The following is a 13,222-nucleotide window of genomic DNA, read 5'->3' on the forward strand; positions in this document are numbered from 1 at the left end:
GGGTATTTAAACGGCTTCACTAACCACTCGTCTCTCTCTGCTCCTCCAGGTATGATTCTGTTTTGTTTGTTCCTTTGTAGTTTTGCATAGTTTTCACTCAGTCATTCACACACACACAGATTCATGCATCCCTGCACTTTACATACACCTTACATTATGATACTTTCACACCTCATGCCTTTTCCTTTGTTTAAAGTTAATAGTTTTCGGTTTATAATAAAGAACCCTTTTTGATTGGCCTATACCTGTTCTTGTCATTTTTGCCACAGGCTATGAGCCGGGCCTGTGACAGTAGGAACCACGTAGCTATGAAACACCTGGTCTTACTATTCTCTGAGCTGACTGGTCTATAAGGCTACATTATTATGCTCTGCTGGTTGGCCTGCTGTGATAAAGTCTAGGTTTCCTCCTGACTAAATGGACATATAAACCACATCAGAAGCTCTTAAGTCCTATTAAACCTGCTGGAGGCCCCAGTTCCTGGCAGTACAGGGCTGGGTCTATGTACAGTGCCAGTATGCTCTTCCTGCTGAGCATTTTCCAACAGATTGTGTCAGTCAGCTTTTCCTCCTCATAAACCCAAAGTAGGGGGATTGTAATCATTTAACTATTAAATTAGAATAATGCATTTTTGTCAGATATCTGGATAGTGGAAATATGTTTGTTATTTATACAGTACCAGTCAAAAGTTTAGACAGCTACCCATTCAAGGTTTTTCTTTATTTTTACTATTTTCTACATATGTAGAATAATAGTGAAGACATCAAAACTATGAAATAACACAATATGGAATCATGTAGTAACCAAAAAAGTGTTAAATCAAAATATATTTTATATTTGAGATTCTTCAAAGTAGCCAGCACCCTTTGCCTCGATGACAGCTTGCCATTATCTCAACCAGCTTCATGAGGTAGTCACCTGGAATGCATTTCAATTAACAGGTAATTTGTGGAATTTCCTTCTTAATGCGTTTGAGCTAATCAGTTGTGTTGTGACACGGTAGGGGTGGTATACAGAAGATAATCCTATTTAGTAAAATACCTAGTCCATATTATGGCAAGAACAGCTCAAATAAGCAAAGAGAAACAACAGTCCATCATTACTTTAAAACATGAAGGTCAGTCAATACGGAACATTTCAAGAACTTGGAAAGTTTCTTCAAGTGCAGTTGCAAAAACCATCCAGCGCTATGATGAAACTGGCTCTCATGAGGACCGCCACAGGAAAGACCCAGAGTTACCTGTCTCTCATGAGGACCGCCACAGGAAAGACCCAGAGTTACCTGTCTCTCATGAGGACCGCCACAGAAATGGAAGACCCAGAGTTACCTCTGCTGCAGCGGATCAGTTCATTAGAGTTAACTGTCTCTCATGAGGACCACCACAGGAAAGGAAGACCCAAAATGATCTCTGTAGCAGAGGATAAGTTCATTAGAGTTACAAGCCTCGTTAATTGCAGCCCAAATAAATGCTTCAGAGTTCAAGTAACAGACAAACATCAACTGTTCAGAGGAGACTGTGAAAATCAGACCTAAATGGTCAAATTACTGCAAAGAGACCACTACTAAAGGACACCAACAAGAAGAGACCTGCTTGGGCCAAAAACAAGCCATTGACATTAGACTGGTGGAAATCTGTCCTTTGGTCTGGAATCCAAATTTTAGATTTATAGTTCCAACCGCCGTGTCTTTCTGAGAAGCAGAGTAGTTGAACGGATGATCTCCGCATGTGTGGTTCCCACCGTGAAGCATGGAGGAGGAGGTGTGATGGTGTGGGGTGCTTTGCTGGTGACACTGTCTACTATTTATTTAGAATTCCAGGCACACTTAACCAGCATGGCTACCACAGCATTCTGCAGTGATACACCATCCCATCTGGTTTGGACAATGACCCAACACACCTCCAGAACTGTGTCAGGGATATTTGACCAAGAAGGAGAGTGCTGGAGTGCTGCATCTGATGACCTGGCCTCCACAATCACTCAACCTCAACCCAACTGAGATGGTTCGGGATGAGTTGGACCGCAGAGTGAAGGAAAAGCAGCCAATGTGTGGCAACTCCTTCAGGACCGTTGGGAAAGCATTCCAGGTGAAGCAGGTTGAGAGAATGCCAAGCTGTCATCAAGGCAAAGGGTGGCTACTTTGAAGAATCTAAAATATTATTTTTTGTTTAACTCCTTTTTTGTTACTACATGATTCCATGTGTGTTATTTCATAGTTTTGATGTCTTCACTATTATTCTACAATGTAAAACATTTGTAAAAAAATAAAGAAAAACCCTTGATTGAGTAGGTGGGTCCAAACTTTTGACTGGTACTGTAAGTATTCAGACACTACTCAGTACTTTGTTGAAGCACAATTGGCAACGATTACAGCCTCGGGTCCTCTTCGGTATGAGGCTACAAGCTTGGCACACCTGTATTTGGAGAGTTTCTCCCATTCTCCTCTGCAGATCCTCTCAAGCTCTAAGGTTGGATGGGGAGCATGGCTACCCAACTATTTTCAGGGCTCTCCAGAGCTATTCAATTGGGTTCAAGTCCAGGCTCTGGCTGGGCTACTCAAAGACACTCAGCGAGACTTGTCCCGAAGCCACTTCTGATGTCAGAGTGACCATCAGGTTCTTGGTCACCTCCCTGACCAAGGCCCTTCTCCCCCGATTGCTCAGTTCAGCCGGGCGGCCATCTCTAGGAAGAGTCTTGGTGGTTCCAAACTTCTTACGTTTTTGACCTCATGGCTTGGTATTTGCTCTGACATGCACTGTCAACTGTGGGACCTTATATATCAAGTTGTAGAAACATCTCAAGGATGATCAATGGAAACAGGACGCACCTGAGCTCCATTTTGAGTCTCATAGCAAAGGGTCCGAATACTTATGTAAATTAGTTGGTTTTTTTTAAATACAAATTTTCCTAAATTTCTAAACACCTGTGTTTTCCGTTTGTCATTATGGGTTATTGTTAGTAGATTTTATTTAATCAATTTTTAGAATAAGGCAGTAACATAACAAAATTTGGAAAAAGTAAAGGGGTCTGAATACTTTGGGAATGCACTGTACATCTATGAGCAGGGCTGGGCCTATATAAGTCTATCATCATGGCCGGCACCACTTGGCAGGGCTGGGCCTATATAAGTCTATCATCATGGCCGGCACCACTTGGCAGGGCTGGGCCTATATAAGTCTATCATCATGGCCGGCACCACTTGGCATAACCAGGGCTGGGCCTATATAAGTCTATCATCATGGCCTGGGCACCACCTTGGCAGGGCTGGGCCTATATAAGTCTATCATCATGGCCGGCACCACTTGGCAGGGCTGGGCACCACTTGGCAGGGCTGGGCCTATATAAGTCTATCATCATGGCCGGCACCACCGGGCAGGGCTGGGCCTATATAAGTCTATCATCATGGCCGGCACCACTTGGCAGGGCTGGGCCTATATAAGTCTATCATCATGGCCGGCACCACCGGGCAGGGCTGGGCCTATATAAGTCTATCATCATGGCCGGCACCACTTGGCAGGGCTGGGCCTATATAAGTCTATCATCATGGCACCACCGGGCAGGGCAGGGCAGGGCTGGGCCTCATCATGGCCGGCACCACCGGGCAGGGCTCTATCATCATGGCCGGCACCACTTGGCAGGGCTGGGCCTATATAAGTCTATCATCATGGCCGGCACCACTTGGCAGGGCTGGGCCTATATAAGTCTATCATCATGGCCGGCACCACTTGGCAGGGCTGGGCCTATATAAGTCTATCATCATGGCCGGCACCATCAGGGCTGGGGTCTATCATCCGGCACCACTTGGCAGGGCTGGGCCTATATAAGTCTATCATCATGGCCGGCACCACTTGGCAGGGCTGGGCCTATATAAGTCTATCATCATGGCCGGCACCACTTGGCAGGGCTGGGCCTATATAAGTCTATCATCATGGCCGGCACCACTTGGCAGGGCTGTGCTAAGGTCACTCAGCTACAGACCTTCACCCCCCTGATGTCACTCAGCTACAGACCTTCACCCCCCTGATGTCACTCAGCTACAGACCTTCACGCGCTGACGTCACTCAGCTACAGACCTTCACCCCCCTGATGTCACTCAGCCACAGACCTTCACCCCCCCGACGTCACTCAGTCACAGACCTTCACCCCCCCGACGTCACTCAGCCACAGACCTTCACTAACCCCGAAGTCACTCAGCTACAGACCTTCACCCCCCTGACGTCACTCAGCTACAGACCTTCACCCCCCTGACGTCACTCAGCTACAGACCTTCACCCCCCTGACGTCACTCAGCTACAGACCTTCACCCCCCTGACGTCACTCAGCTACAGTCTGCTAGAAGGTATTGAGGTGGCTCTGGGCTCCTGGTATAGAGTGTGCTCTTACCAGAGGTAGCTCTGGGCTCCTGGTATAGAGTGTGCTCTTACCAGAGGTAGCTCTGGGCCCCTGTTATTGGAGTGTGGTCTTGGCTCTTACCAGAGGTAGCTCTGGGCCCCTGGTATTGAGGGTGGTCTTGGCTCTTACCAGAGGTAGCTCTGGGCCCCTGGTATTGGAGTGTGGTCTTGGCTCTTACCAGAGGTAGCCCTGGGCTCCTGGTATTGGAGTGTGGTCTTGGCTCTTACCAGAGGTAGCCCTGGGCCCCTGTTATTGGAGTGTGGTCTTGGCTCTTACCAGAGGTAGCTCTGGGCCCCTGGTATAGAGTGTCGTCTTGGCTCTTACCAGAGGTAGCTCTGGGCCCCTGGTATTGGAGTGTGGTCTTGGCTCTTACCAGAGGTAGCTCTGGGCCCCTGTTTTTGGAGTGTGGTCTTGGCTCTTACCAGAGGTAGCTCTGGGCCCCTGGTATTGAGGGTGGTCTTACCAGAGGTAGCTCTGGGCCCCTGGAATTGAGGGTGGTCTTACCAGAGGTAGCTCTGGGCCCCTGGTATTGAGGGTGGTCTTACCAGAGGTAGCTCTGGGCCCCTGGTATTGAGGGTGGTCTTACCAGAGGTAGCTCTGGGCCCCTGGTATTGGAGTGTGGTCTTGGCTCTTACCAGAGGTAGCTCTGGGCTCCTGGTATTGAGGGTGGTCTTGGCTCTTACCAGAGGTAGCTCTGGGCTCCTGGTATTGGAGTGTGGTCTTGGCTCTTACCAGAGGTAGCTCCCGAAGTAGGCCACTATGTTGTGGTGCATGCATTCCTTCACCATGAAGATCTCCTGCTGGATGATGGAAAAGTCATCCCCTGGAAGCAGAGAGACAAACGCAGCCAAATCAGATGTAGAAAAACACAGACAGAGAGACACGCAGAGAGAAAGACAATATTCCCTTTGAGTAATGATAGGACTTGACAGAACTACAGCAACAGCAAACCATAATGTTATCCTTCTAGACTTCATATTGCAACAGTGACTATCAGACCATAATGTTATCCTTCCAGATTTCATATTGCAACAGTGACTATCAGACCATAATGTTATCCTTCTTGACTTCATATTGCAACAGTGACTATCCTTCTTGACTTCATATTGCAACAGTGACTATCAGACCATAATGTTCTCCTTCTAGACTTCATATTGCAACAGTGACTATCCTTCTTGACTTCATATTGCAACAGTGACTATCCTTCTAGACTTCATATTGCAACAGTGACTATCCTTCTAGACTTCATATTGCAACAGTGACTATCAGACCATAATGTTCTCCTTCTAGACTTCATATTGCAACAGTGACTATCCTTCTTGACTTCATATTGCAACAGTGACTATCCTTCTAGACTTCATATTGCAACAGTGACTATCAGACCATAATGTTCTCCTTCTTGACTTCATATTGCAACAGTGACTATCCTTCTAGACTTCATATTGCAACAGTGACTATCAGACCATAATGTTCTCCTTCTTGACTTCATATTGCAACAGTGACTATCCTTCTTGACTTCATATTGCAACAGTGACTATCCTTCTAGACTTCATATTGCAACAGTGACTATCAGACCATAATGTTCTCCTTCTAGACTTCATATTGCAACAGTGACTATCAGACCATAATGTTATCCTTCTTGACTTCATATTGCAACAGTGACTATCCTTCTTGACTTCATATTGCAACAGTGACTATCAGACCATAACTTCTAGACTTATATTGCAACAGTGACTATCCTTCTTGACTTCATATTGCAACAGTGACTATCAGACCATAATGTTCTCCTTCTTGACTTCATATTGCAACAGTGACTATCAGACCATAATGTTCTCCTTCTTGACTTCATATTGCAACAGTGACTATCAGACCATAATGTTCTCCTTCTTGACTTCATATTGCAACAGTGACTATCAGACCATAATGTTCTCCTTCTTGACTTCATATTGCAACAGTGACTATCAGACCATAATGTTCTCCTTCTAGACTTCATATTGCAACAGTGACTATCCTTCTTGACTTCATATTGCAACAGTGACTATCCTTCTAGACTTCATATTGCAACAGTGACTATCAGACCATAATGTTATCCTTCTCGACTTCATACTCAGTGGAGGAAAAGTTAAACACGTTGAACTGGACACCGACAATATTTGACAGATCACTAAATCTTTCCCCTTGCCTTGCCAAGCTCCAAACCACAGACCATTTTACTCCTCCGTCTCAATATGACTGGACGAATGACTACTTGTACAGGTTTATCATAGCACAGCACGCAGCATTTAAACTGAAGCCATGTCCTATATACTATCACGTACAGTGTTCACGTAATATCTAGTGCAGACAGTCTGTGACTTCCTAGAAATACACACTTTGAGTGTTTAGCTAGCTTCTAGCTGCTGTAAATAATATAGTACCACTACTACCACTGTAACATCTAGACTGGGTATCGGTTTAGTTGTGTGGACTTAATGCATCCCTTTATTTATTATAATATATAATTCTGTATTCATATATTCATATTTCACCCCTTTCGGTAACAGGAAGTAGGAGTCTAAAACTCCGCACTGCAGTGACACCATCTGTTCTCAATTCAGCAGCAATGAGATGGCGTGTGAGACAAGAGGTTTGCATCTCAACTGGCACCTTATTCCCTATGGGCTCTGGCCAAAAGTAGTGCACTATACAGGGAATAGGGTGGCTAGTGACATAGTCTCCTTCTTGGGTCCGTCTCTGGCTAAGAGACCGGGGCGCTAGGTGGATACCAACCGGGGCGCTAGGTGGATACCAACCGGGGCGCTAGGTGGATACCAACCGGGGCGCTAGGTGGATACCAACCGGGGCGCTAGGTGGATACCAACCGGGGCGCTAGTGGGATACCAACCGGGGCGCTAGTGGGATACCAACCGGGGCGCTAGTGGGATACCAACCGGGGCGCTAGTGGGATACCAACCGGGGCGCTAGTGGGATACCAACCGGGGCGCTAGTGGGATACCAACCGGGGCGCTAGTGGGATACCAACCGGGGCGCTAGTGGGATACCAACCGGGCGCTAGTGGGATACCAACCGGGCGCTAGTGGGATACCAACCGGGGCGCTAGTGGGATACCAACCGGGGCGCTAGTGGGATACCAACCGGGGCGCTAGTGGGATATCAACCGGGGCGCTAGTGGGATACCAACCACGGCGCTAGTGGGATACCAACCACGGCGCTAGTTGGATACCAACCACGGCGCTAGTTGGATACCAACCACAGCGCTAGTTGTTTCCTCACTCTGCTAGGAGACGACCATCAACTGTGGTTTGTAGACTAGAAAGCTGCGGACACATCATCATGTACCAGGATTGTTTTTAACATGGCGGTACTGCTGAGTAAGGCGTTATCTAGGAGCTACAATATTTATACACATCTTTTTTTTTTTAAGGTAGCGAAACATATCTCCATATTCGTTGGAGAGAACCCCGTCATATATAGTTATTAAGATCCAGATCAGCAGTCCAACTAGGAGACGCTTGATACATAATCTCATGTCAGGTACCATGAGATCTCCGTTGTGTTGTGGGTGTGGGTGTGTGTGGTGTGGTGTTGTGTGTGTGTGTGTGTGGTGTGTTGTGTGTGTAAAAAGCTCAGTAAAAAGAGCAACATAGCTACAAGCTGCAGCAGACTTTGCTCAAGAGAGAATACATTTCTCAAGTAAAAAGTTTGCTGCCTTTGGACTAGGGGGATGTGCACAGGGGGATGTGCACAGGGGGATGTGCACGGACTAGGGGGATGTGCGCGGACTAGGGGATGTGCGCGGACTGGGGGATGTGCACGGACTGGGGGGATGTGCACGGACTGGGGGGATGTGCACGGACTGGGGGGATGTGCACGGACTGGGGGGATGTGCACGGACTGGGGGGATGTGCACAGGGGGATGTGCAAGGACTAGGGGGATGTGCACAGATATTTAAATATTCAAACGGATGTCGGTGTTCGAATACTAGTGTGAAAAATGATAGGCCTATTTTCAAAACACTGAAAAGGCTCATTCTAAATTACATTTAAAAAATATCCATGTGACATTGTTACATTACAATGGATATACTGTACCGTGACATTTCAAATTATTAATTGAATAAAACAAACTTGTCAAATGTAGTTATGTGCGCCCGAGAAAAATAAATTAAAAGACCGGGTAGCCTTCACGTGTGTAGCTTGTTGTTTATCTTGGCCAATCAAAGCAGCAAAGAGGTTTAACGTGTAGCGAGTGGAGTGCGAGTTCACTAATACAATAGAAGATGGAATAAAATGGCAGGATTTATAAGTTAGTGAAATGAGAAGGAGCAGGCTTCAACGGGCAAACAACAGGTAGGTTTTATCTGAATGGGGTTGGGAAGAGAAAAAAGAAAGAACATGAGACCACAATTAGCCTAGCTAGCTATAGCTGTCTAGGCTCCTCCAGTCAAGACAGACCATATTATACGGGCTGATGACAATTTAAAACATTTGACTGAGTTACAGTTCAGAAGGAAATCTGTCAGTTGAAATAAATTAACTAGGGCCACGGAGAGGCGCACTGCTTGAGGCGTCACTACAGACCCGGGTTCGATCTTAGGCTGTGTCACAAACTGCCGTGACCGGGAGTCCCACTGGGCGGCGCACAATTGGCCCAGCATCGTTCAGGTTAGGGGAGGGTTTGGCCTTGAGGGGATTTACGGCAGTTCTCATCGCGCTCTAGTGACTCCTTGTGGTGGGGCCGAGCGACTGCAGGCTGACTATGGTCATCAGTTGAACGGTGTTTCCTCCGACACATTGGTGCTGGCTTCCCGGTTAAGCGGGTGGGTGTTAAAGAACCGCGGTTTGGCAGGACCTGTTTTAAGGGGATGCGTGACTCGGTGACTCGACTGTCGCCTCTCCCGAGCCCGATGTAGAGTTGAGGTGATGAGACAAGACCACAATTGGATATCACGAAGTTGGGGAGGAAAAGGGGAGAAAAATAATAAACTGCTAAAATAATTTTACAACAAAAATGATCACATGACTGGGAATACATTTACATTTAAGTCATTTAGCAGACGCTCTTATCCAGAGCGACTTACAAATAGAGATACAAATCTTTTGGTTACAGGTGTTTTAATTATTTTTTTAAAAGTAGGGGCGTGGATCAGAAAATACAGTCAGTCTGACATCTCCTTCGCATAGAATTGATCAGGCTTGTACACAGTGTCACTCTACCGTGACAGACAATCACTATTTACTGCTGCAGAAGTGATACTTTGCCTTCATTTTTTCGATTCGGTCAGAGGAGAGAGGGACAGGTCTAGCCTGGTCCCAGATCTGTTGTCTCCTCCTAGCGCCCTGGTTGGTCTCCAACCCGCGCCCTGGTTGGTCTCCAACCCGCGCCCTGGTTGGTCTCCAACCCGCGCCCTGGTTGGTCTCTTCTATAGCTTGGTCACAGAACTGTTGTCTCCTCCTATAGCCTGGTCCCAGATCTGTTGTCTCCTTCTATAGCCTGGTCCCAGATCTGTTTGCTGCTCATTGTCAAGCAAGTGACAAGGGAGTTGGTGTGATAGCACAAACAGACTGGCACTAAGGAGATAAAGAGGACTGGTTCACAGACAGGGTGGGTTTGAAAATGGGGAAGATGAAGAGCTGGGCCAGTATTAAAGTGTCTCAGAGAAGAAGTGCTGATTTAGGATCAGCTCCCCTCCTGTCCATATAATCGTATTCATAACCCCTCCTATGCTTTTTTGGATACAGCCCTGACATTCCAGTGGGGAACATTTTGAATAGAAGAGGGCTAGTGTGCATGACTTAAAAAGAGAGTCTGGGGCCTCCCGGGTGGCGCAGTGGTTGAGGGAGCTGTACTGCAGCGCCAGCTGTGCCACCAGAGACTCTGGGTTCGCGCCCAGACTCTGTCGTGACCGGGAGGTCCGTGGGGCGACGCACAATTGGCCTAGCGTCGTCCGGGTTAGGCCGGTAGGGAAATCCTTGTCTCATCGCGCACCAGCAAATCCTGTGGCGTGCCGGGCGCAGTGCGGGGTAACCAAGGTTGCCAGGTGCACGGTGTTTCCTCCAACACATTGGTGCGGCTGGCGGCTTGATTGGGTTGTGTATCGGAGGACGCATGACTTTCAACCTTCGTCTCTCCCGAGCCCGTACGGGAGTTTGTAGCGATGAGACAGGATAGTAAGCTACTAAACAATTGGATACCATGAAATTGGAGAGAAAAAAAGTAAAAATTCACTAATTAGCAGCCCTGTCTACTGAAGTGAAGACGTCCTCCTGTGGGCTCTGTGACAAAAACACAGACAACCGGATGTAGCCTGTTGCAACGGGCTACCACACAAATGGCACACTATTCAGAGCCCTTGTTAAAAAATCTTTTTTTTTTCTTTCTAAACGTAAGAGTAACCTTTCTCATAGCTGTGAGAGCAAGGTAAAGCTGCGTATGTGTGTGGTGTGAATGGCCCATCAGCGTTAGCGAGCTAGAGAAACAAACAAGCTTTATGAATAGCTCTCATTACTGAGAATCACCCGGCGAAGCTCAATTTAACGCTAAGCTTTAAATCCTCTTAGCAGTACTGTAACGCTCTCGTCTCTACCGACACTAGACAGACACATACACCAAATCTGTACTACACTACTCCATCCTCAAGACAAGAGGGGCTTCACTGTTCAGTGTTTTTACTGGCAGAAACTGAGGAATTCTACAGAAACCACTAACAACATACATAACAACTGCTAGAAATAGGCTAATGTAGTAGTACCATTCACATAAAGCACTTCTGAGATGGCTTACATTTATAGGAGGTGAGTCCATAGGCCTACAAATAGAGGCAAGAGCCTAATGTCAATACAACAGCCGTTCTTATTGCCCAGAACTGTAAATGTCTTGTTTTAACAGGGCAGAGATCACCTGTTGACCCTGCCATTACAGATTTAGAGCAAATAAGTGGTCAGGGAAACAAACATTTGAGCAAGAGGCCCATTTCAGTGAGTTATTAGAGACGCCGAAGAGCACAACAAGGTCTTCCTCCCATATGGCACCCTACTCTCTAATATAGGGACGACTACCCATAGGGCACCGGTAACAATATATATATATATATATTTTTTAAACAGTACCACATCTAGAGGGAATAGGGAGACGCAGAGAGCGACCAACAAGTAAAACAACCCACAAATGTTCTCATGTTGCTGGAAGCCTCAAAGACAGGTCACTTCCTGTCAGAATGAGCACTTCCCTAATAGATTAAGAAACCAGTTGTGAGTCTTAAACGGCACCCTAGTACCTATGGGGGCTCTGGTCAAATGTAGTGCACTATATGGGGAATAGGGTGCAGTCTTTGGACGTAGGCACCAGCTCTGCCTCCGCACCAACCACACGACTTTTTAAGAGACAAGTTGTTTTTCTCACACCTCTAGTCAGCGTAGCAGAAGCGGTGAAATTGGAGGAACAATATATTATTTTAAACTTTTATAGCGCTTCTCAAATTCAATTTCAAAATGGCATTACAATAAAATAAAAACATTGAAATTCTGGAAGCCTCCTAGGCGGCTTCAGAGGAAGTTTCACCTATAAGCGATATTCAATCATTTTTTTTAAATGAAAGAAAAGAGAATCTCCTTATCTGAACATAAGCATACGATTCTCTTGGTTACTGACAATCGCATGATGTGTCATTATGGTCATAATGTAAGAAAACACTTGAAGCATTATTTCTTGGACAATTGTGCTTCTGGATGGCAATTTGAGAAATGGCACTAATTTCCCCACTGTAAAACAGTATATCGTAAAGTTTTGTATACAGGTTAAAAACGTTTTAAAAAATTAATTAAAAAATTTAAGCTCAGTTTGAAAGATATGGCAAATAGAAATCAAACCGGATGGACATCAGAAATAGATGGGAGAGGTTGGGGGTAGAGGAAGGACATCAGTAATAGATGGGAGAGGTTGGGGGTAGAGGAAGGACATCAGAAATAGATGGGAGAGGTTGGGGGTAGAGGAAGGACATCAGAAATAGATGGGAGAGGACATCAGGGAGAGGTTGGGGTAGAGGAAGGACATCAGTAATAGATGGGAGAGGTTGGGGGTAGAGGAAGGACATCAGAAATAATAGATGGGAGAGTTTGGGGGTAGAGGAAGGACAGGAGAAATATATGGGAGAGGTTGGGGGTAGAGGAAGGACATCAGAAATAGATGGGAGAGGTTGGGGGTAGAGGAAGGACATCAGAAATAGATGGGAGAGGTTGGGGGTAGAGGAAGGACATCAGAAATAGATGGGAGAGGTTGGGGGTAGAGGAAGGGGATGGGAGAGGTTGGGGGTAGAGGAAGGACATCAGTAATAGATGGGAGAGGTTGGGGGTAGAGGAAGGACATCAGATAATAGATGGGAGAGGTTGGGGGTAGAGGAAGGACATCAGAAATAGATGGGAGAGGTTGGGGGTAGAGGAAGGACATCAGAAATAATAGATGGGAGAAGGGTTAGATGGGGGTAGAGGAAGGACATCAGTAATAGATGGGAGAGGTTGGGGGTAGAGGAAGGACATCAGAAATAGATGGGAGAGGTTGGGGGTAGAGGAAGGACATCAGAAATAGATGGGAGAGGTTGGGGGTAGAGGAAGGACATCAGAAATAGATGGGAGAGGTTGGGGGTAGAGGAAGGACATCAGAAATAGATGGGAGAGGTTGGGGGTAGAGGAAGGACATCAGAAATAGATGGGAGAGGTTGGGGGTAGAGGAAGGACATCAGAAATAGATGGGAGAGGTTAGGGGGTAGAGGAAGGACATCAGAAATAGATGGGAGAGGTTGGGGGTAGAGGAAGGACATCAGAAATAGGGGGT

The 13,222-nt window shown here is 46.5% G+C and overlaps 2 protein-coding genes across 2 annotated transcripts in view; both read right to left on the reverse strand.

Annotated features, from left to right (window-relative positions):
- Positions 1–13,222, reverse strand: part of LOC124001333 (deubiquitinase DESI2-like) — a 1,147,470-nt gene that overhangs the window by 410,827 nt on the left and 723,421 nt on the right. The window lies entirely within an intron of this gene.
- map4k5 (mitogen-activated protein kinase kinase kinase kinase 5) overlaps positions 1–13,222 on the reverse strand; it is a 121,456-nt gene that overhangs the window by 90,078 nt on the left and 18,156 nt on the right. The window contains 1 exon segment of the mRNA XM_046308051.1: positions 5,125–5,215. Within this exon segment, the coding sequence (XP_046164007.1) occupies positions 5,125–5,215 (91 nt within the window).

This window comes from Oncorhynchus gorbuscha, linkage group LG17 (genome assembly GCF_021184085.1).
Source record: "Oncorhynchus gorbuscha isolate QuinsamMale2020 ecotype Even-year linkage group LG17, OgorEven_v1.0, whole genome shotgun sequence".
Classification (NCBI taxonomy): domain Eukaryota; kingdom Metazoa; phylum Chordata; class Actinopteri; order Salmoniformes; family Salmonidae; genus Oncorhynchus; species Oncorhynchus gorbuscha.